The 23,081-nt window shown below is 43.6% G+C and overlaps 1 protein-coding gene and 8 non-coding genes across 9 annotated transcripts; 8 read left to right on the top strand and 1 right to left on the bottom strand.

Moving 5' to 3' along the window:
* Nucleotides 1–326: 326 nt before the first annotated feature.
* tm4sf5 (transmembrane 4 L six family member 5) lies at nucleotides 327–6,366 on the bottom strand. Its single transcript, XM_072686757.1, has 5 exons — nucleotides 5,956–6,366; nucleotides 4,550–4,630; nucleotides 4,086–4,225; nucleotides 2,296–2,485; nucleotides 327–1,666 (listed from the first exon to the last, which is right to left on the bottom strand). Exons 1-5 carry the CDS (start codon nucleotides 6,127–6,129, stop codon nucleotides 1,649–1,651), a joined length of 603 nt encoding a protein of 200 aa, XP_072542858.1. The 5' UTR covers nucleotides 6,130–6,366; the 3' UTR covers nucleotides 327–1,648.
* A 2,655-nt stretch (nucleotides 6,367–9,021) lies between these two features.
* On the top strand, nucleotides 9,022–9,185 carry LOC140563152 (U1 spliceosomal RNA). Its single transcript, XR_011980382.1, has one exon. It is a non-coding gene; the product is annotated as a U1 spliceosomal RNA (small nuclear RNA).
* A 1,647-nt stretch (nucleotides 9,186–10,832) lies between these two features.
* LOC140563047 (U1 spliceosomal RNA) lies at nucleotides 10,833–10,996 on the top strand. Its single transcript, XR_011980285.1, has one exon. It is a non-coding gene; the product is annotated as a U1 spliceosomal RNA (small nuclear RNA).
* Nucleotides 10,997–12,641: 1,645 nt separating this feature from the next.
* Nucleotides 12,642–12,805, top strand: LOC140563046 (U1 spliceosomal RNA). Its single transcript, XR_011980284.1, has one exon. It is a non-coding gene; the product is annotated as a U1 spliceosomal RNA (small nuclear RNA).
* Nucleotides 12,806–14,454: 1,649 nt separating this feature from the next.
* LOC140563045 (U1 spliceosomal RNA) lies at nucleotides 14,455–14,618 on the top strand. The gene has a single exon (XR_011980283.1). It is a non-coding gene; the product is annotated as a U1 spliceosomal RNA (small nuclear RNA).
* A 1,645-nt stretch (nucleotides 14,619–16,263) lies between these two features.
* LOC140563107 (U1 spliceosomal RNA) lies at nucleotides 16,264–16,427 on the top strand. Its single transcript, XR_011980342.1, has one exon. It is a non-coding gene; the product is annotated as a U1 spliceosomal RNA (small nuclear RNA).
* A 1,661-nt stretch (nucleotides 16,428–18,088) lies between these two features.
* LOC140563043 (U1 spliceosomal RNA) lies at nucleotides 18,089–18,252 on the top strand. The gene has a single exon (XR_011980281.1). It is a non-coding gene; the product is annotated as a U1 spliceosomal RNA (small nuclear RNA).
* Nucleotides 18,253–19,898: 1,646 nt separating this feature from the next.
* LOC140563042 (U1 spliceosomal RNA) lies at nucleotides 19,899–20,062 on the top strand. Its single transcript, XR_011980280.1, has one exon. It is a non-coding gene; the product is annotated as a U1 spliceosomal RNA (small nuclear RNA).
* Nucleotides 20,063–21,708: 1,646 nt separating this feature from the next.
* On the top strand, nucleotides 21,709–21,872 carry LOC140563041 (U1 spliceosomal RNA). The gene has a single exon (XR_011980279.1). It is a non-coding gene; the product is annotated as a U1 spliceosomal RNA (small nuclear RNA).
* The last annotated feature ends 1,209 nt before the right edge of the window (nucleotides 21,873–23,081 follow it).

The following is a 23,081-nucleotide window of genomic DNA, read 5'->3' as shown; positions in this document are numbered from 1 at the left end:
CTTGTGTTTAAACGGTGCAACCTTGGGGACTAAAACTCATACATTTCCCATTGGCTCCTGACACCAAGTATTTGCATATTGGGGATGTCTTTCCTCCCTCCTTCACCACCAGGATGTAGTTCTTCACAGGCTACATTCTTTTGGTTATAAATTTATAGTATATGTAATGACTGTCTGGCCTCAGTGTTGTTGATTGTAAGATCAAGTTACCACTTTCAGTACTGCTGAGTGTAACTGCATGCAAGTTGAATAGTGCAGTGTTCACTTTTGCATTACCACAAGATTATACTGGCAAATGATAGTCAAGGAATGAAAGACTAAAATACTTCTTAGAAATTCAAGTTTATTTCCCTTCAGTTATATAATTTGCATTTATCAACTCAAATTATTCAAATAAAGTATTATACCTTTATTAATGATCATAATCACATATCTTTTTACATATTTTCACATATTTGAGTTTTTTGAACATTGAATATTATAGTATATAGTATCTTCATTTCATTCAACCTAAACTTGTTCATTTCTTCAACAAAGCCTAACTTAATTTATTGAAGGCAACTGGTTTCTAAGTTTTTAAGCAAGGTAACCTTTCTGGGCTTATATGTAGGAAAAAACTCTATATATTTTCTTCCAGTACAATTTTTGGAATCTTTGAAAAGCTCTGCATGGTATGTTTTTGCTCGGGTTGTGTTGTTTTTTTTTTTGTAAAACTGATTACTTGATAAACCATCTAATGAATCAGTAGATTACTCATTTACTAATATAACTGATAGTGACAAATAGAGGCCTTCGCCATTGTAATGGGATGTCTTATGATGGTTTTTGTACCTAGCTAAGTTTAGGCATTACTCATATTTAGTCAATAATTTATAAGCCCTTCTGACATATCCAGTTTAATAATGAATGATAACAGTAGTATAAATAGTGTAGTACATAAAGGTGTCTTGGACATGTAGTGCTTATGTAATCACACAACCATGTCAAAAGTCTCCTTTATGATCTAAAAGAACATATCATTGCTGTCATGCAAAAAGTTGTATCTTCATTTTTTAATTTTCAGACATAAATTGAATATGTCCATTGTCTTTTACATTGTTTCCTGATAATGGATCACCAGAAATGCTCTTCTTTTTGTGTCTTCCATTGAAATTGTAAAGTTGCCATTTTGTAGGTACAATTATATACACTCTTAAAATAAAGGTGCTACGGAGGGTGTAATTGGAATTTAACAATTTGGAGTTCTTCGGAATCGGAAAGAGCCCTTTACAGCACCTTTAATTTTAAGAGTGGACAGAAAAAAAACACTGATTTTTACATTGCTAAGGTGCATTCAGACAACTTGTCAGTAAATGAACTACGAAAATAGATTTCTGGCTAAATCAGAGACAAAGTACAGCTATGTGTTGTAAAATAATTTTACAATCTTACATTTGTTATGGATATTTTGATATTTACTGTCTAGTAATAGTAGTAGTCTTGTAATACTAGCATCAATTTAGCATAGCAATTAAGTTAACAAGAGAAAGAATTGACTGATGTCAGTACATGAAAGCCTGTGTACATACAGCTTAAATAAAATGTTCATACATGTATTTATAAAGAAGCTTGATGCTAGAATGTTTAAGTTTCTGATGATATCTTCAGCTCACAATCCTCCATCATCCTACAAAAGAAGAAAACATGTCAGCAATGGATATTGTAATTTAATACCATACAGCATATGCTAATCACTGTAACTTCAACCTATTAAAAGTAATATTTTGCTGCTGGTTAAACAGATCAGACATTTGTTTTGTTCTCCTCGTCTCTGAGGGTAAAAAGTAGTATCCCGCCAGTGTTGTTTTTACTGGATGTCTTATTATCACTACTCATGCAATTTTACACCCCTAACTCATGAGTAAGCACAATAACTTAATAATATACTTGAGACACCAGTCCACAGTGGAGCACTGAGTTATCTCAGACATAGGAATAACAAGTAAACAAGCAAATTACTTTATTTACTTCTAAAAAGATTTGACCGATATTTCAAACTACTCTGAGACATTTAGGCAATGCTGGCTTACTGTGTTAAAATACCTGCACTTCAGTCATTTCAGGGCATTTGTAACACTACAAAACATGGGCCTTCACATGGGCCTTCTAGTTACATCAAATGAGCCTGCTTTTCTCTACAGCTGTATTTTGTTTTAGTGTTTACACTTCCAAGCCCTAAACTAAACTGTCAGAACCTGTGATCAATGAATCCATGGTGCCACTTGAACATTACAAGAACACTGCTGTAGCGTTTACCCCTTTGCTTTTTCTGCAGTCCCCACAGATGCAGCCCAGGCAGCCATTGATGACCTGGATGCCAAGGAGCACCACCTGAATCATGCCCAGCCCCAAGATTATAGAGAAAAGAACGATGTGCCAAAGGACTGCATTATTCGGGTACAAGCAGAGAGACCACATAGATTTATCCACCAAGTAACTGCTGTTCCTGTACAAGACAAGAGAGAGAAATAGATAGAATAAAGAACTCACTCGCCGCTTTGATTTTCATTTAGAAACATTATTTATAAAGATAATGTTTAAATTATATATATAAATATGTGTGTGTGTGTGTGTGTGTGTGTGTGCACAGTATATGCAAACATTTGGCAAACTTGGCAAACCAAATATAGCTTAGCTTTAGAATGGCATGTCTAAACATTTGAACACTTTAAGCATTTCATTCCACAGAGTCCCTAAGCAGTGCAGTTGTGTTACTTACACACTAATTGTGTGATATCAGCTGAGGAAGAGTCAGTTGGTTAAATCTCTTCATTCGGAATGCCCTGCAACATCATTACGTAAATGACAGTGTGTCATGTTGACAGTAATCTTTGACTCCTCTGCTTTCTAAAGTAACTATCAAACTCTGTTTGCAGACATGTGTCATGCTATGTGTGTAACACTGGAACACATGTAATTTTGTGGACATAAAACAGATTTGTGTCGCATTTATATTGTGTTTATATGTATTGCTCGTGATGAGTACAAGATAATTTCTCTCCCAAGACAAGTGATAACTGATGAGTAAACGTTACTGTCAGCTTCCTGTGCAGTGATGAACCATTGCTCACTACTCCCTACACAGTTTGAGGTTCCTTTCAAACGCTTTCATTTTCCATGATTTGAAATCTTATTGAAATTGTGAAGATTTTCGAATTGCTGGGTGATTGGAATGCACCTAAGGTCTTAGATCTTGATTAGCAGATCAGGCCTGAGGCACGTCACTAACTGTAATTAGGAACTGTCAGCTGAATCAAATGACAAGAACTGAAAAGCATTTGCAAGCTGTGATTTCTGCCAAAGGGAATGGCACTAGGTACTGACTCTGTAAGGTACCCAAACCTTTTTTTGTTTTTAAATGTATTATTGTTTTATTTATGTTATGAAAGACAGAGTAACAGTGCATTTTGAATTACAAAATGTGCGATTTGGCCAAGGGTGCCCAAACTTGCACATAAGATTGTAAGCCGAGGGAAAATCACTACTCTGATTTAGGTGCTAGGATCCACTCTGTGGCTACAGATCCATCTAGTGGCTACAGAGAAAAGTGCATTTATCTCTCAAGCAGTTGCTGTTTGTATTGTGTAGACATACAATGTATGACAGCAGCAAGCTGTTATAAAGTATGTCTTGTAGAAATAGTTTCAGTGCAGAATGTCAACCACATACTGTGCTGTCTGAAAGTTTCAGGTCATCTGAGAATGACATATAAGGTGATTTCTCTGAGCAGTAATATCAGTTTTGTTTGACACTGTTTACTATTTAGCGATAAGATCAACACTATCTGAGACCTAGTTTAGGAACCAAACCTTTCACTTATGGAATTTTCTTTCAATTATATTCTTCTAACCAGCATATCAGGAATGTTATTGTTACCTTTGACTGTATTACATGTATTCGTTTTAATTATAATGTGAGAATGTTGCTGTATTACAGACAAAGCCACCCTTACTGTTGAGAGAAAGCAATGTTCACAACTAAGACTTTTGCTCAGTACTGAATATGAATGCTAAATTAAAACATATGGCATTTTAAGACTCCATTACCCTTGATTCTCAAAGGGGTAGCCCCATTTGTTGTCGCCTATTCGGCATTTGGGTCCAATAGCCAGACCTGCAGACGCAACGCTGGTGCCGTATATTGCCCCAATCAGACCAAACGCAGAGGAAAACACAGAGTTCAGCATCTACACATAAACAAACACAGATAGACACACACACTTGTAAAAGCTGTCTCTACATTAGTACAGCTAAATATTCTAACATTCATTTCAGCCAGTAGAATTTGACTATTAGCTGTTCGGATAAAAAGCTGCATTTTGTGTGAAATGTGAAGAACCACTGTGACTGCATGCTTTGTGTGGCCTCTATCACTCATTTACAATCTGTATTGATTTGTGGAAAGGTGACCTCACAACTCAAACACCACACCACCTTTTTATTCAGTTCTACTTTTTTCAGAGTTTTCTTCTCTGTCTTTTGTTTTTCTCTACTGGTGTGTGTGCACTCACACGGCAGCGGTTCCCACAGCAACCTTTCCCGCAGCAACCTTTGCCCCCGGCTCTGATTGCCGAACAGCTTGGACACAGCATCTGACAGGACAGCAAATTATCATTAAACACAGGCATAAAAGACTTTTACAACATCAGTTATGATGTGTGTTTAATAATAGCTGATTACACATTACCATATGAGTCTGCCTCTCTATGCTAGTTGGTTGATTTGTTGTTCTTATCTAATCTTATTCTCAGGGTTTCAGGGTTTTCTTTTTCACTACAAAGTGCAAGGTCAGTTTAGACTCATGGGTACAGTGATAATAGACCATTGTCCACAAATATGATGCGATGATAGCAGGCAGCCGGCCTACGTGTGTTCACATACATTTGTACAAACATGCACTGTAGAAAGGATGTCTTGGTTTAAAGGTAAAATGACGAAGCTGTGCTGCCTTAGGATTTTGAGTTCATTAATAATTCATGTGAGAAGAATCTTTTGTGCCTTGGTGTTTCATAAAATCTAAATATCAAGCCAACTTGTTAACTTGGTAACTTGTTTAAAATGCCAGGGCCGGCTGCACCAACAAAGCTTATGCCTCGTTGTAGTCTAACTCGATTATTACCGTCTGGCCATAACTCTTGGTGGTGCAATGGGCATAAAGTCCTCTATAAAAAATGGTCTCGGCCACGACTGACTTAGCAAGCAGTTGAGACTGTCATAATTAAGACCTATTCATACAAGCAGGCCCAAATCATTTTTAAGTACCTTCTAAGTTCATGAGTAAATTATGTATTTGGCAGATATACAGTTGAAGTTCATTATGGATGTTACTGATCAACACTATGTGCAGAGGCACTGCCAAGGATAATGGGCCTTGTGAAAAGATATGAGACTGAGACCCACAACTCTAACAATTCTGCCAAAATACTCAATTAACACATTTATAAGGCATTGGTCAGTCACAAGCCTTTAGAATCGTCCTAAAATTACCCCCCCCAATACGGTGCCCCTGATTATTTGTACTATTTACATTAAACCAATACATAATAGACCAATTATCAATTAGATATAGACCAATAGATCAATTCGACCTTTACATTTTCTGCAGTAGCTACACATTACCAGCGTATGACATCTGCACACACAAAAAAACCCAAATCCTTTAATATTATCCTGTAATTTTAATAATAATATAACTGTTCAATTCAAGAATACCATTTTACTATAAAACCATCACTTTTAGTGTCCTAAAGAATCAAATGCTCATCATTACGCTCAAGCAAAGAACTATTCAGGAGCTTTTATTTTTAACACTGTACCTCCACTTTATTCTGATGTTAATGTTGATTACAAGAAGAACACTGAGAAAAAAGACACAGTAAGAAAAGAAAGAAACTTGAGAGTAAGGCATTGTACTCACAAACAGTCCTCCACCAAGCAGTCCGCCCATGAGCCAGACCTGTGTAGAAATCTGATCGCTCTCCAGGCGCTTGCCGTCGGGAAAGAATAGCAGCACGTTGGCTATCATACACGCAAATGCAGAGGGCAGCAGGATCAAACCCACTAACCGTGCACACTTTCCTGTACAACACATCTTTCAGAATATTTTTTATTTGTCCTACTGTCCTCAGTCAACTTCAAAGGTTCTGTGTCTCACTCTAACCCTAAATCCAGAAACTGTTCAGATCATCAACTCTGCCCAAGTGTTAAATGAAATCAAGTAGACTGGAGCTGAGTTTTGAAGCCCAGCGAGGCTGCTGTTAGTGTGCCAGCTAATCATAGGCACATTACTGGGGAAGTAACTGCTGGATGCCCTTTGATACTTGTCCATATTTACTGCTCTACTATCAGTGCCATTTATGGCTTGTTAACACAAGCCAGTGTGTGTGTAATGGGAGGGATTCAGCTGAGACTGATGTTAAATGATATATAGCTTATTTGTCATTCTAAGGTATGTGAGGACAAGGGTTTCCTTGACAGATTGCATCAAAATGGCAACTGTACAACAATTGTTACAATGTTAATAATATATACAGTAAATACATTATTAATAATACATTGACATAAAGTGTATCTCATACCCATGCTTTACAGCCATGGGGTTGTGTGCATTTTTACAAGTATACTTAAGTTTCCTATACTTTTTTCCTATACTATTTTGAGGAAACTAGAACAGCTGTCTGTTGACCATGTGGAGGGTATTGCAATATGTCTTATATAATATCAGTAAATGGTAGAGTAAGGTTGTGATGGTAGAGAAATGATGTTAGATGTGATATTACTACTATAACAATGACATGAACCCGTCAACAATTAAAATAATGACAGTTTTTGCGCCTATCTGTAATATTTCATCTTCTTTGGTCCAGAATGGTGGCTTTTGATCTCCAGAATGATGGCTTTACAGGAGAAGGCAAAAATGGTCTTAACTCTGAATTGAAGTCAATGTAAAATAATTTTTAGTTTATTCAGAGAGATTTAAAGCATTTGGTATTGGTCCATTCATCCAGAGTTATTTACAGTGTGCCCCTTCAGGGTTCAAACCATGGGTAAAAACAAAAAACGGCCACAAATGAAGATACATGGTTTTCACTGGACAGCGGCAATATTTTCTCTGACTGTGTCTAACTTTTAATCACTGTACACAACTTAAATGCAAATTAATAAAACATTCAAATAAGGACTGATCTCCCTCCAAGTAATAACTATGCAAATGACATCACTGTACACCAATCAGAACAACTTCTGAACAAGTAGCAAATTGGTGCTCATGACGTTCATTCTGCAGGTGTACTGTACCAGGTAAGGGGGGATTAGCTAGCTAGCTAACAAGCTGTCATGCCTACCCCTGTTCTGCCTCAGTTTTGTGTTGCCATGTGCTCCCAAGCACATGGCTATGTTTGTGTCTTGTCTGTCCTAGCCACGCCTGTCCATTAGTGTTTCCACCAGTGTCTCCTTTGTAACCACGCCCCCTTGTTACTCCCAGGTGTTCCTCATTATCCTCTGTATGAGTACCCCTTAGTTTCAGTCTGCCTTTGTCTGGTCTTGTGCATGTGCATTTTATGGTTTGTTGACTTGGCCTGTTTCTGTGTGATTCTTGTATTGTTTTATTTGGTAATCTTAGTGCTTGTTTAGTTTTATTTTAATTTATTAATAAATAACCTGCACGTATGTCCACCTTTGTCTCCAAGCTTGACAAACTGTGACACAAGCTTGTTTACTACCCTTGGGGAAGTCTTTGTTAGTATCGCATTCAAGTGGTTTCGGAAACTCGGAAATACTGATTGTACGGCTTGTAAATTGCACACTAGTGCTCAGCTGACTAACGTTAGCTAGCACTACTTTCGTTTGATATTTTGCAGTATTTGTGGATGACTCAATGCTGTTGTTTTCTAATATCCTACGGATCTCCAAGCTTAATAGGTAATCAGACAATCCCCCAAATTAGTGAAATTGTGTTTACTAGCTAGTTAACCAGCTGGTAAATAGTGCTAGAGTCTTCCAACAAAAACTTGAACCCAGGATTAATATTTTGTTGTCGAAGACTGATGTTTTTTTTTTTTTGATGTGGCTGTGCTCTCGTTTTGGCTGGCTGCTGGCTAGCTTGCTACAACTGCAGGGAAGACGGACCTTCTGCTCGTAGTCTAGGTAGGAATTTTACAACCAAGCGTTATATCTTATTACATATTTAAATATTTGCTTGAGATAATGCTGTAAAAATATGTATATTCTTATTGGGTAAAGCAAGCAACCAATGTTGGTAAAAATAAGAGTCAGCAGATAAGGCTAAGGGCTCAAATGCAAAAAAGTTGCAATTATTTTCAGCGCAAAACATCATTCAGTTAACTTCAAACTTAACATGAAGGTTGAAAGCTGTCTTTAATAACATGTGGGCTTGATGTATATACTTTCACAAATGGAGGAACAAAACCTTCTAAAATGGGCTTCAACTGAGCGTAATATTTTATAGAAATAATACATTATAAAAATAGAAATGAAACCAAAATAGCCCTGCCTCTGACCGAAAGCAAACAAGAGAACTGGTTCCTTAAGGCTGATTGTTCAGATTATGGACCATCAGTGCACCAATGGCAGTGCTAAGGTTTGAGAAATCTGTAAATAATGATAACTGTTGGATAACTGTTGCTTGTGGGAGTTGTTCAGGACTGAGCCCCTGTCCTGGGCCTTGTAGGAGGGAGAGAATTGGTGGAGCAGCCCCCTCTGGTGAGCAGCATTGTACGCACTCAGAAGCAGTGCATCATGGGAAGTGTTGTGGTTTTCGGAAACATGGCAAAGTAAAGCATTTTGTGAGGCAGCACACCAATGCATTTGTTGGTGATGTGTTTGTTTGTGTGTGTGTGTGTGTGTAGGGTCTTTGTTGCAGTGTTTTATTTCAGTGTCTGGGTGGTGTAACGCATGTAGTCTTTACCGTCTCAGTGAAGAGAACAGCCAGTGGTGGTCCCACTGCCCAGTGTGTGAAGAACTCATACTTACCTGGCAGAGGAGATACCATGATCAAGAAGTTGGTTCACCCAGAATGAGTCTCAGCCATTGCGCTATGGTTGTATTGACTCCTGTGAATTCCCCAAATGTGGGCTTCTCGACTGCATAATTTCTGGTAGTGGGGGACTGCGTTTGCGATTTTCTTGTCTAACAATAGATTGCTCTTACAAAACAGTCCTTGGGACATCAAATTGCTTTGGCGTGCTGTGACGCCGACGGGGGTAGCTGGTGTCATAACCCAGCTGCTTCAAGTGGCTCTCTTCACGTGTCTTTACTTCTTACGTGCTTGACAAGTCGGAACTGACTTCAGGATCCACACGTGGCACCTTCCAAAATGGGAAAAGATCTGAAGCTTTAGAAAGAAGCAAAAAAGACATCAATTCCTACAAAACGTTTCTACACCCTCTTTTAGTCGCTACACTCAATCCATTCAAGCAGCCCTGATTACGCTGTCCTTACAACGGACATGTGAGCAGTGAGTGTTGTGGAAGCACTGGCCATATCCACCATCTGCTCAGACAAGAATATTGGGACACATTGGGATGTCATTTCTCACAATAAGGCTGAATATTACGTCAGGTCAAGTGCTTTTATTGTCGTTCTTCACTGTAACTTGTTGACATTGAAACGAGACGTCGTTCTTCAAGCCCATGCAGCAACACAAGACAGCGGGACATTTCACAGGAACGCATAGAATGGAGATACAAGACTGGTCGGCCCACAGGAGCCCTTTCCAAAATGCATCAGGCTCATTGTTTAGACTGTGGAACAGTCCACCATCACTCCAGAGCCTGCTAAATCTTTACTCCAAGAGGGACCTCAAGTTGGCCTTTGGCCTCGGCCCTTCCTTTTGACTGCCATTTCTCAACAACGTTACGTGCTGAGGAAGCGGCTACCTTAAAACGCTTTTCCTATAGCCTTCTCCTGCTTTGAGGTGGGCGGTTGTTGAACTTTTCGTAGTGCTAGGTAGCTGATTAGAGGAGCCTCTGGCTGCTGGCCGGCAGTGCTAAGCTTTGAGAAATCCCTTTTTAGAAAGCTTTGACATTTGCGTCAGCTGGGCTTTCCTGACGAAGACTGTGAACAAGCCACAGCCCCAAGAAACTAATTAAGGCCTGAGATCTTGAGAAAAGTTATCCGAGAGCTGAAATCTCTTGGGGAGCCCATCTTTGTTGCGTGGTGCTCCTTTCCTCTTTCCACTCTAATGTTGTGCAGAACAAAAATCCTACACTGTCTCTTGCTAAAAATGTTTGCTAACAGACCGTTTGACCAGGGTTGCCTAAAGTTTTGCACGGGACTGTAAGTACGCACTGTTTGTAATGAAAGATGCAATAGTTGAGTTGATCATGATATGGATAAGATATTGTCCTATTGTCCACCCCTACTGTGACCCACCTGAAGCAGGGCATGAGGATGTTTGTTGAATTAGCTAATGATAACTGTTGCTTGTGGGAGTTGTTCAGGACTTAGCCCCTGTCCTGGGCCTTGTAGGAGGGAGAGAATTGGTGGAGCAGCCCCCTCTGGTGAGCAGCATTGTACGCACTCAGAAGCAGTGCATCATGGGAAGTGTTGTGGTTTTCGGAAACATGGCAAAGTAAAGCGTTTTGTGAGGCAGCACACCAATGCATTTGTTGGTGATGTCTTTGTTTGTGTGTGTGTGTGTGTGTGTGTGTGTATGTAGGGTCTTTGTTGCAGTGTTTTATTTCAGTGTCTGGGTGGTGTAACGCATGTAGTCTTTACCGTCTCAGTGAAGAGGACAGCCAGTGGTGGTCCCACTCCCCAGTGTGTGAAGAACTCATACTTACCTGGCAGGGGAGATACCATGATCAAGAAGGTGGTTCACCCAGGGTGAGGCTCAACCATTGCACTCCGGTTGTGCTGACCCCTGCGAATTCCCCAAATGTGGGAATCTCGACTGCATAATTTCTGGTAGTGGGGGACTGCGTTCGCGCTCTCCCCTGATTTTCTCGTCTAACGATAGATTGCTCTTACAAAACAGTCCTTGGGACGTCAAATTGCTTTTGTGTGCTGTGACGCCTGCGGGGGGGGGTAGCTGGTGTCATAACCCAGCTGCTTCAAGTGGCTCTCTTCACGTGTCTTTACTTCGTACGTGCTTGACAAGTCGGAACTGACTTCAGGATCCACACGTGGCACCTTCCAAAATGGGAAAAGATCTGAAGCTTTAGAAAGAAGCAAAAAAGACATCAATTCCTACAAAACGTTTCTACACCCTCTTTTAGTCGCTACACTCAATCCATTCAAGCAGCCCTGATTACGCTGTCCTTACAACGGACATGTGAGCAGTGAGTGTTGTGGAAGCACTGGCCATATCCACCATCTGCTCAGACAAGAATATTGGGACACATTGGGATGTCATTTCTCACAATAAGGCTGAATATTACGTCAGGTCAAGTGCTTTTATTGTCGTTCTTCACTGTAACTTGTTGACATTGAAACGAGACGTCGTTCTTCAAGCCCATGCAGCAACACAAGACAGCGGGACATTTCACAGGAACGCATAGAATGGAGATACAAGACTGGTCGGCCCACAGGAGCCCTTTCCAAAATGCATCAGGCTCATTGTTTAGACTGTGGAACAGTCCACCATCACTCCAGAGCCTGCTAAATCTTTACTCCAAGAGGGACCTCAAGTTGGCCTTTGGCCTCGGCCCTTCCTTTTGACTGCCATTTCTCAACAACGTTACATGCTGAGGAAGCGGCTACCTTAAAACGCTTTTCCTATAGCCTTCTCCTGCTTTGAGGTGGGCGGTTGTTGAACTTTTCGTAGTGCTAGGTAGCTGATTAGAGGAGCCTCTGGCTGCTGGCCGGCAGTGCTAAGCTTTGAGAAATCCCTTTTTAGAAAGCTTTGACATTTGCGTCAGCTGGGCTTTCCTGACGAAGACTGTGAACAAGCCACAGCCCCAAGAAACTAATTAAGGCCTGAGATCTTGAGAAAAGTTATCCGAGAGCTGAAATCTCTTGGGGAGCCCATCTTTGTTGCGTGGTGCTCCTTTCCTCTTTCCACTCTAATGTTGTGCAGAACAAAAATCCTACACTGTCTCTTGCTAAAAATGTTTGCTAACAGACCGTTTGACCAGGGTTGCCTAAAGTTTTGCACGGGACTGTAAGTACGCACTGTTTGTAATGAAAGATGCAATAGTTGAGTTGATCATGATATGGATAAGATATTGTCCTATTGTCCACCCCTACTGTGACCCACCTGAAGCAGGGCATGAGGATGTTTGTTGAATTAGCTAATGATAACTGTTGCTTGTGGGAGTTGTTCAGGACTGAGCCCCTGTCCTGGGCCTTGTAGGAGGGAGAGAATTGGTGGAGCAGCCCCCTCTGGTGAGCAGCATTGTATGCACTCAGAAGCAGTGCATCATGGGAAGTGTTGTGGTTTTCGGAAACATGGCAAAGTAAAGCGTTTTGTGAGGCAGCACACCAATGCATTTGTTGGTGATGTCTTTGTGTGTGTGTGTGTATGTAGGGTCTTTGTTGCAGTGTTTTATTTCAGTGTCTGGGTGGTGTAACGCATGTAGTCTTTACCGTCTCAGTGAAGAGGACAGCCAGTGGTGGTCCCACTCCCCAGTGTGTGAAGAACTCATACTTACCTGGCAGGGGAGATACCATGATCAAGAAGGTGGTTCACCCAGGGTGAGGCTCAACCATTGCACTCCGGTTGTGCTGACCCCTGCGAATTCCCCAAATGTGGGAATCTCGACTGCATAATTTCTGGTAGTGGGGGACTGCGTTCGCGCTCTCCCCTGATTTTCTCGTCTAACGATAGATTGCTCTTACAAAACAGTCCTTGGGACGTCAAATTGCTTTTGTGTGCTGTGACGCCTGCGGGGGGGGGGGGGTAGCTGGTGTCATAACCCAGCTGCTTCAAGTGGCTCTCTTCACGTGTCTTTACTTCTTACGTGCTTGACAAGTCGGAACTGACTTCAGGATCCACACGTGGCACCTTCCAAAATGGGAAAAGATCTGAAGCTTTAGAAAGAAGCAAAAAAGACATCAATTCCTACAAAACGTTTCTACACCCTCTTTTAGTCGCTACACTCAATCCATTCAAGCAGCCCTGATTACGCTGTCCTTACAACGGACATGTGAGCAGTGAGTGTTGTGGAAGCACTGGCCATATCCACCATCTGCTCAGACAAGAATATTGGGACACATTGGGATGTCATTTCTCACAATAAGGCTGAATATTACGTCAGGTCAAGTGCTTTTATTGTCGTTCTTCACTGTAACTTGTTGACATTGAAACGAGACGTCGTTCTTCAAGCCCATGCAGCAACACAAGACAGCGGGACATTTCACAGGAACGCATAGAATGGAGATACAAGACTGGTCGGCCCACAGGAGCCCTTTCCAAAATGCATCAGGCTCATTGTTTAGACTGTGGAACAGTCCACCATCACTCCAGAGCCTGCTAAATCTTTACTCCAAGAGGGACCTCAAGTTGGCCTTTGGCCTCGGCCCTTCCTTTTGACTGCCATTTCTCAACAACGTTACGTGCTGAGGAAGCGGCTACCTTAAAACGCTTTTCCTATAGCCTTCTCCTGCTTTGAGGTGGGCGGTTGTTGAACTTTTCGTAGTGCTAGGTAGCTGATTAGAGGAGCCTCTGGCTGCTGGCCGGCAGTGCTAAGCTTTGAGAAATCCCTTTTTAGAAAGCTTTGACATTTGCGTCAGCTGGGCTTTCCTGACGAAGACTGTGAACAAGCCACAGCCCCAAGAAACTAATTAAGGCCTGAGATCTTGAGAAAAGTTATCCGAGAGCTGAAATCTCTTGGGGAGCCCATCTTTGTTGCGTGGTGCTCCTTTCCTCTTTCCACTCTAATGTTGTGCAGAACAAAAATCCTACACTGTCTCTTGCTAAAAATGTTTGCTAACAGACCGTTTGACCAGGGTTGCCTAAAGTTTTGCACGGGACTGTAAGTACGCACTGTTTGTAATGAAAGATGCAATAGTTGAGTTGATCATGATATGGATAAGATATTGTCCTATTGTCCACCCCTACTGTGACCCACCTGAAGCAGGGCATGAGGATGTTTGTTGAATTAGCTAATGATAACTGTTGCTTGTGGGAGTTGTTCAGGACTGAGCCCCTGTCCTGGGCCTTGTAGGAGGGAGAGAATTGGTGGAGCAGCCCCCTCTGGTGAGCAGCATTGTATGCACTCAGAAGCAGTGCATCATGGGAAGTGTTGTGGTTTTCGGAAACATGGCAAAGTAAAGCGTTTTGTGAGGCAGCACACCAATGCATTTGTTGGTGATGTCTTTGTGTGTGTGTGTGTATGTAGGGTCTTTGTTGCAGTGTTTTATTTCAGTGTCTGGGTGGTGTAACGCATGTAGTCTTTACCGTCTCAGTGAAGAGGACAGCCAGTGGTGGTCCCACTCCCCAGTGTGTGAAGAACTCATACTTACCTGGCAGGGGAGATACCATGATCAAGAAGGTGGTTCACCCAGGGTGAGGCTCAACCATTGCACTCCGGTTGTGCTGACCCCTGCGAATTCCCCAAATGTGGGAATCTCGACTGCATAATTTCTGGTAGTGGGGGACTGCGTTCGCGCTCTCCCCTGATTTTCTCGTCTAACGATAGATTGCTCTTACAAAACAGTCCTTGGGACGTCAAATTGCTTTTGTGTGCTGTGACGCCTGCGGGGGGGGGTAGCTGGTGTCATAACCCAGCTGCTTCAAGTGGCTCTCTTCACGTGTCTTTACTTCTTACGTGCTTGACAAGTCGGAACTGACTTCAGGATCCACACGTGGCACCTTCCAAAATGGGAAAAGATCTGAAGCTTTAGAAAGAAGCAAAAAAGACATCAATTCCTACAAAACGTTTCTACACCCTCTTTTAGTCGCTACACTCAATCCATTCAAGCAGCCCTGATTACGCTGTCCTTACAACGGACATGTGAGCAGTGAGTGTTGTGGAAGCACTGGCCATATCCACCATCTGCTCAGACAAGAATATTGGGACACATTGGGATGTCATTTCTCACAATAAGGCTGAATATTACGTCAGGTCAAGTGCTTTTATTGTCGTTCTTCACTGTAACTTGTTGACATTGAAACGAGACGTCGTTCTTCAAGCCCATGCAGCAACACAAGACAGCGGGACATTTCACAGGAACGCATAGAATGGAGATACAAGACTGGTCGGCCCACAGGAGCCCTTTCCAAAATGCATCAGGCTCATTGTTTAGACTGTGGAACAGTCCACCATCACTCCAGAGCCTGCTAAATCTTTACTCCAAGAGGGACCTCAAGTTGGCCTTTGGCCTCGGCCCTTCCTTTTGACTGCCATTTCTCAACAACGTTACGTGCTGAGGAAGCGGCTACCTTAAAACGCTTTTCCTATAGCCTTCTCCTGCTTTGAGGTGGGCGGTTGTTGAACTTTTCGTAGTGCTAGGTAGCTGATTAGAGGAGCCTCTGGCTGCTGGCCGGCAGTGCTAAGCTTTGAGAAACCCCTTTTTAGAAAGCTTTGACATTTGCGTCAGCTGGGCTTTCCTGACGAAGACTGTGAACAAGCCACAGCCCCAAGAAACTAATTAAGGCCTGAGATCTTGAGAAAAGTTATCCGAGAGCTGAAATCTCTTGGGGAGCCCATCTTTGTTGCGTGGTGCTCCTTTCCTCTTTCCACTCTAATGTTGTGCAGAACAAAAATCCTACACTGTCTCTTGCTAAAAATGTTTGCTAACAGACCGTTTGACCAGGGTTGCCTAAAGTTTTGCACGGGACTATAAGTACGCACTGTTTGTAATGAAAGATGCAATAGTTGAGTTGATCATGATATGGATAAGATATTGTCCTATTGTCCACCCCTACTGTGACCCACCTGAAGCAGGGCATGAGGATGTTTGTTGAATTAGCTAATGATAACTGTTGCTTGTGGGAGTTGTTCAGGACTGAGCCCCTGTCCTGGGCCTTGTAGGAGGGAGAGAATTGGTGGAGCAGCCCCCTCTGGTGAGCAGCATTGTACGCACTCAGAAGCAGTGCATCATGGGAAGTGTTGTGGTTTTCGGAAACATGGCAAAGTAAAGCGTTTTGTGAGGCAGCACACCAATGCATTTGTTGGTGATGTCTTTGTGTGTGTGTGTGTATGTAGGGTCTTTGTTGCAGTGTTTTATTTCAGTGTCTGGGTGATGTAACGCATGTAGTCTTTACCGTCTCAGTGAAGAGGACAGCCAGTGGTGGCCCCACTCCCCAGTGTGTGAAGAACTTATACTTACCTGGCAGGGGAGATACCATGATCAAAAAGGTGGTTCACCCAGGGTGAGGCTCAACCATTGCGCTCCGGTTGTGCTGACCCCTGCGAATTCCCCAAATGTGGGAATCTCGACTGCATAATTTCTGGTAGTGGGGGACTGCGTTCGCGCTCTCCCCTGATTTTCTCGTCTAACGATAGATTGCTCTTACAAAACAGTCCTTGGGACGTCAAATTGCTTTTGCGTGCTGTGACTCCTGCGGGGGGGTAGCTGGTGTCATAACCCAGCTGCTTCAAGTGGCTCTCTTCACGTGTCTTTACTTCGTACGTGCTTGACAAGTCGGAACTGACTTCAGGATCCACACGTGGCACCTTCCAAAATGGGAAAAGATCTGAAGCTTTAGAAAGAAGCAAAAAAGACATCAATTCCTACAAAACGTTTCTACACCCTCTTTTAGTCGCTACACTCAATCCATTCAAGCAGCCCTGATTACGCTGTCCTTACAACGGACATGTGAGCAGTGAGTGTTGTGGAAGCACTGGCCATATCCACCATCTGCTCAGACAAGAATATTGGGACACATTGGGATGTCATTTCTCACAATAAGGCTGAATATTACGTCAGGTCAAGTGCTTTTATTGTCGTTCTTCACTGTAACTTGTTGACATTGAAACGAGACGTCGTTCTTCAAGCCCATGCAGCAACACAAGACAGCGGGACATTTCACAGGAACGCATAGAATGGAGATACAAGACTGGTCGGCCCACAGGAGCCCTTTCCAAAATGCATCAGGCTCATTGTTTAGACTGTGGAACAGTCCACCATCACTCCAGAGCCTGCTAAATCTTTACTCCAAGAGGGACCTCAAGTTGGCCTTTGGCCTCGGCCCTTCCTTTTGACTGCCATTTCTCAACAACGTTACGTGCTGAGGAAGCGGCTACCTTAAAACGCTTTTCCTATAGCCTTCTCCTGCTTTGAGGTGGGCGGTTGTTGAACTTTTCGTAGTGCTAGGTAGCTGATTAGAGGAGCCTCTGGCTGCTGGCCGGCAGTGCTAAGCTTTGAGAAATCCCTTTTTAGAAAGCTTTGACATTTGCGTCAGCTGGGCTTTCCTGATGAAGACTGTGAACAAGCCACAGCCCCAAGAAACTAATTAAGGCCTGAGATCTTGAGAAAAGTTATCCGAGAGCTGAAATCTCTTGGGGAGCCCATCTTTGTTGCGTGGTGCTCCTTTCCTCTTTCCACTCTAATGTTGTGCAGAACAAAAATCCTACACTATCTCTTGCTAAAAATGTTTGCTAACAGACCGTTTGACCAGGGTTGCCTAAAGTTTTGCACGGGACTGTAAGTACGCACTGTTTGTAATGAAAGATGCAATAGTTGAGTTGATCATGATATGGATAAGATATTGTCCTATTGTCCACCCCTACTGTGACCCACCTGAAGCAGGGCATGAGGATGTTTGTTGAATTAGCTAATGATAACTGTTGCTTGTGGGAGTTGTTCAGGACTGAGCCCCTGTCCTGGGCCTTGTAGGAGGGAGAGAATTGGTGGAGCAGCCCCCTCTGGTGAGCAGCATTGTACGCACTCAGAAGCAGTGCATCATGGGAAGTGTTGTGGTTTTCGGAAACATGGCAAAGTAAAGCGTTTTGTGAGGCAGCACACCAATGCATTTGTTGGTGATGTCTTTGTTTGTGTGTGTGTGTGTGTGTGTGTGTGTGTATGTAGGGTCTTTGTTGCAGTGTTTTATTTCAGTGTCTGGGTGGTGTAACGCATGTAGTCTTTACCGTCTCAGTGAAGAGGACAGCCAGTGGTGGTCCCACTCCCCAGTGTGTGAAGAACTCATACTTACCTGGCAGGGGAGATACCATGATCAAGAAGGTGGTTCACCCAGGGTGAGGCTCAACCATTGCACTCCGGTTGTGCTGACCCCTGCGAATTCCCCAAATGTGGGAATCTCGACTGCATAATTTCTGGTAGTGGGGGACTGCGTTCGCGCTCTCCCCTGATTTTCTCGTCTAACGATAGATTGCTCTTACAAAACAGTCCTTGGGACGTCAAATTGCTTTTGTGTGCTGTGACGCCTGCGGGGGGGGGGTAGCTGGTGTCATAACCCAGCTGCTTCAAGTGGCTCTCTTCACGTGTCTTTACTTCGTACGTGCTTGACAAGTCGGAACTGACTTCAGGATCCACACGTGGCACCTTCCAAAATGGGAAAAGATCTGAAGCTTTAGAAAGAAGCAAAAAAGACATCAATTCCTACAAAACGTTTCTACACCCTCTTTTAGTCGCTACACTCAATCCATTCAAGCAGCCCTGATTACGCTGTCCTTACAACGGACATGTGAGCAGTGAGTGTTGTGGAAGCACTGGCCATATCCACCATCTGCTCAGACAAGAATATTGGGACACATTGGGATGTCATTTCTCACAATAAGGCTGAATATTACGTCAGGTCAAGTGCTTTTATTGTCGTTCTTCACTGTAACTTGTTGACATTGAAACGAGACGTCGTTCTTCAAGCCCATGCAGCAACACAAGACAGCGGGACATTTCACAGGAACGCATAGAATGGAGATACAAGACTGGTCGGCCCACAGGAGCCCTTTCCAAAATGCATCAGGCTCATTGTTTAGACTGTGGAACAGTCCACCATCACTCCAGAGCCTGCTAAATCTTTACTCCAAGAGGGACCTCAAGTTGGCCTTTGGCCTCGGCCCTTCCTTTTGACTGCCATTTCTCAACAACGTTACATGCTGAGGAAGCGGCTACCTTAAAACGCTTTTCCTATAGCCTTCTCCTGCTTTGAGGTGGGCGGTTGTTGAACTTTTCGTAGTGCTAGGTAGCTGATTAGAGGAGCCTCTGGCTGCTGGCCGGCAGTGCTAAGCTTTGAGAAATCCCTTTTTAGAAAGCTTTGACATTTGCGTCAGCTGGGCTTTCCTGACGAAGACTGTGAACAAGCCACAGCCCCAAGAAACTAATTAAGGCCTGAGATCTTGAGAAAAGTTATCCGAGAGCTGAAATCTCTTGGGGAGCCCATCTTTGTTGCGTGGTGCTCCTTTCCTCTTTCCACTCTAATGTTGTGCAGAACAAAAATCCTACACTGTCTCTTGCTAAAAATGTTTGCTAACAGACCGTTTGACCAGGGTTGCCTAAAGTTTTGCACGGGACTGTAAGTACGCACTGTTTGTAATGAAAGATGCAATAGTTGAGTTGATCATGATATGGATAAGATATTGTCCTATTGTCCACCCCTACTGTGACCCACCTGAAGCAGGGCATGAGGATGTTTGTTGAATTAGCTAATGATAACTGTTGCTTGTGGGAGTTGTTCAGGACTGAGCCCCTGTCCTGGGCCTTGTAGGAGGGAGAGAATTGGTGGAGCAGCCCCCTCTGGTGAGCAGCATTGTATGCACTCAGAAGCAGTGCATCATGGGAAGTGTTGTGGTTTTCGGAAACATGGCAAAGTAAAGCGTTTTGTGAGGCAGCACACCAATGCATTTGTTGGTGATGTCTTTGTGTGTGTGTGTGTATGTAGGGTCTTTGTTGCAGTGTTTTATTTCAGTGTCTGGGTGGTGTAACGCATGTAGTCTTTACCGTCTCAGTGAAGAGGACAGCCAGTGGTGGTCCCACTCCCCAGTGTGTGAAGAACTCATACTTACCTGGCAGGGGAGATACCATGATCAAGAAGGTGGTTCACCCAGGGTGAGGCTCAACCATTGCACTCCGGTTGTGCTGACCCCTGCGAATTCCCCAAATGTGGGAATCTCGACTGCATAATTTCTGGTAGTGGGGGACTGCGTTCGCGCTCTCCCCTGATTTTCTCGTCTAACGATAGATTGCTCTTACAAAACAGTCCTTGGGACGTCAAATTGCTTTTGTGTGCTGTGACGCCTGCGGGGGGGGGGTAGCTGGTGTCATAACCCAGCTGCTTCAAGTGGCTCTCTTCACGTGTCTTTACTTCTTACGTGCTTGACAAGTCGGAACTGACTTCAGGATCCACACGTGGCACCTTCCAAAATGGGAAAAGATCTGAAGCTTTAGAAAGAAGCAAAAAAGACATCAATTCCTACAAAACGTTTCTACACCCTCTTTTAGTCGCTACACTCAATCCATTCAAGCAGCCCTGATTACGCTGTCCTTACAACGGACATGTGAGCAGTGAGTGTTGTGGAAGCACTGGCCATATCCACCATCTGCTCAGACAAGAATATTGGGACACATTGGGATGTCATTTCTCACAATAAGGCTGAATATTACGTCAGGTCAAGTGCTTTTATTGTCGTTCTTCACTGTAACTTGTTGACATTGAAACGAGACGTCGTTCTTCAAGCCCATGCAGCAACACAAGACAGCGGGACATTTCACAGGAACGCATAGAATGGAGATACAAGACTGGTCGGCCCACAGGAGCCCTTTCCAAAATGCATCAGGCTCATTGTTTAGACTGTGGAACAGTCCACCATCACTCCAGAGCCTGCTAAATCTTTACTCCAAGAGGGACCTCAAGTTGGCCTTTGGCCTCGGCCCTTCCTTTTGACTGCCATTTCTCAACAACGTTACGTGCTGAGGAAGCGGCTACCTTAAAACGCTTTTCCTATAGCCTTCTCCTGCTTTGAGGTGGGCGGTTGTTGAACTTTTCGTAGTGCTAGGTAGCTGATTAGAGGAGCCTCTGGCTGCTGGCCGGCAGTGCTAAGCTTTGAGAAACCCCTTTTTAGAAAGCTTTGACATTTGCGTCAGCTGGGCTTTCCTGACGAAGACTGTGAACAAGCCACAGCCCCAAGAAACTAATTAAGGCCTGAGATCTTGAGAAAAGTTATCCGAGAGCTGAAATCTCTTGGGGAGCCCATCTTTGTTGCGTGGTGCTCCTTTCCTCTTTCCACTCTAATGTTGTGCAGAACAAAAATCCTACACTGTCTCTTGCTAAAAATGTTTGCTAACAGACCGTTTGACCAGGGTTGCCTAAAGTTTTGCACGGGACTGTAAGTACGCACTGTTTGTAATGAAAGATGCAATAGTTGAGTTGATCATGATATGGATAAGATATTGTCCTATTGTCCACCCCTACTGTGACCCACCTGAAGCAGGGCATGAGGATGTTTGTTGAATTAGCTAATGATAACTGTTGCTTGTGGGAGTTGTTCAGGACTGAGCCCCTGTCCTGGGCCTTGTAGGAGGGAGAGAATTGGTGGAGCAGCCCCCTCTGGTGAGCAGCATTGTATGCACTCAGAAGCAGTGCATCATGGGAAGTGTTGTGGTTTTCGGAAACATGGCAAAGTAAAGCGTTTTGTGAGGCAGCACACCAATGCATTTGTTGGTGATGTCTTTGTGTGTGTGTGTGTATGTAGGGTCTTTGTTGCAGTGTTTTATTTCAGTGTCTGGGTGGTGTAATGCATGTAGTCTTTACCGTCTCAGTGAAGAGGACAGCCAGTGGTGGTCCCACTCCCCAGTGTGTGAAGAACTCATACTTACCTGGCAGGGGAGATACCATGATCAAGAAGGTGGTTCACCCAGGGTGAGGCTCAACCATTGCACTCCGGTTGTGCTGACCCCTGCGAATTCCCCAAATGTGGGAATCTCGACTGCATAATTTCTGGTAGTGGGGGACTGCGTTCGCGCTCTCCCCTGATTTTCTCGTCTAACGATAGATTGCTCTTACAAAACAGTCCTTGGGACGTCAAATTGCTTTTGCGTGCTGTGACTCCTGCGGGGGGGTAGCTGGTGTCATAACCCAGCTGCTTCAAGTGGCTCTCTTCACGTGTCTTTACTTCGTACGTGCTTGACAAGTCGGAACTGACTTCAGGATCCACACGTGGCACCTTCCAAAATGGGAAAAGATCTGAAGCTTTAGAAAGAAGCAAAAAAGACATCAATTCCTACAAAACGTTTCTACACCCTCTTTTAGTCGCTACACTCAATCCATTCAAGCAGCCCTGATTACGCTGTCCTTACAACGGACATGTGAGCAGTGAGTGTTGTGGAAGCACTGGCCATATCCACCATCTGCTCAGACAAGAATATTGGGACACATTGGGATGTCATTTCTCACAATAAGGCTGAATATTACGTCAGGTCAAGTGCTTTTATTGTCGTTCTTCACTGTAACTTGTTGACATTGAAACGAGACGTCGTTCTTCAAGCCCATGCAGCAACACAAGACAGCGGGACATTTCACAGGAACGCATAGAATGGAGATACAAGACTGGTCGGCCCACAGGAGCCCTTTCCAAAATGCATCAGGCTCATTGTTTAGACTGTGGAACAGTCCACCATCACTCCAGAGCCTGCTAAATCTTTACTCCAAGAGGGACCTCAAGTTGGCCTTTGGCCTCGGCCCTTCCTTTTGACTGCCATTTCTCAACAACGTTACGTGCTGAGGAAGCGGCTACCTTAAAACGCTTTTCCTATAGCCTTCTCCTGCTTTGAGGTGGGCGGTTGTTGAACTTTTCGTAGTGCTAGGTAGCTGATTAGAGGAGCCTCTGGCTGCTGGCCGGCAGTGCTAAGCTTTGAGAAATCCCTTTTTAGAAAGCTTTGACATTTGCGTCAGCTGGGCTTTCCTGACGAAGACTGTGAACAAGCCACAGCCCCAAGAAACTAATTAAGGCCTGAGATCTTGAGAAAAGTTATCCGAGAGCTGAAATCTCTTGGGGAGCCCATCTTTGTTGCGTGGTGCTCCTTTCCTCTTTCCACTCTAATGTTGTGCAGAACAAAAATCCTACACTGTCTCTTGCTAAAAATGTTTGCTAACAGACCGTTTGACCAGGGTTGCCTAAAGTTTTGCACGGGACTGTAAGTACGCACTGTTTGTAATGAAAGATGCAATAGTTGAGTTGATCA

The sequence above is a fragment of the Salminus brasiliensis genome, chromosome 9, assembly GCF_030463535.1.
Source record: "Salminus brasiliensis chromosome 9, fSalBra1.hap2, whole genome shotgun sequence".
NCBI lineage: Eukaryota > Metazoa > Chordata > Actinopteri > Characiformes > Bryconidae > Salminus > Salminus brasiliensis.
Note: the sequence above shows the minus strand (reverse complement) of the source record. Positions and strands in the feature narration are given on the sequence as shown.

Coding starts and splice junctions, on each gene's coding strand:
- tm4sf5 (XM_072686757.1), bottom strand. CDS start 6,129: ATGTGTTGTACAGGAAAGTGTGCACGGTTAGTGGGTTTGATCCTGCTG. Junction 4,226..4,549: donor GCTGTGGGAACCGCTGCCGT/GTGAGTGCACAC, acceptor GTTTATGTGTAG/ATGCTGAACTCTGTGTTTTC. Junction 2,486..4,085: donor TACCCCTTTGAGAATCAAGG/GTAATGGAGTCT, acceptor TGTCTTGTACAG/GAACAGCAGTTACTTGGTGG.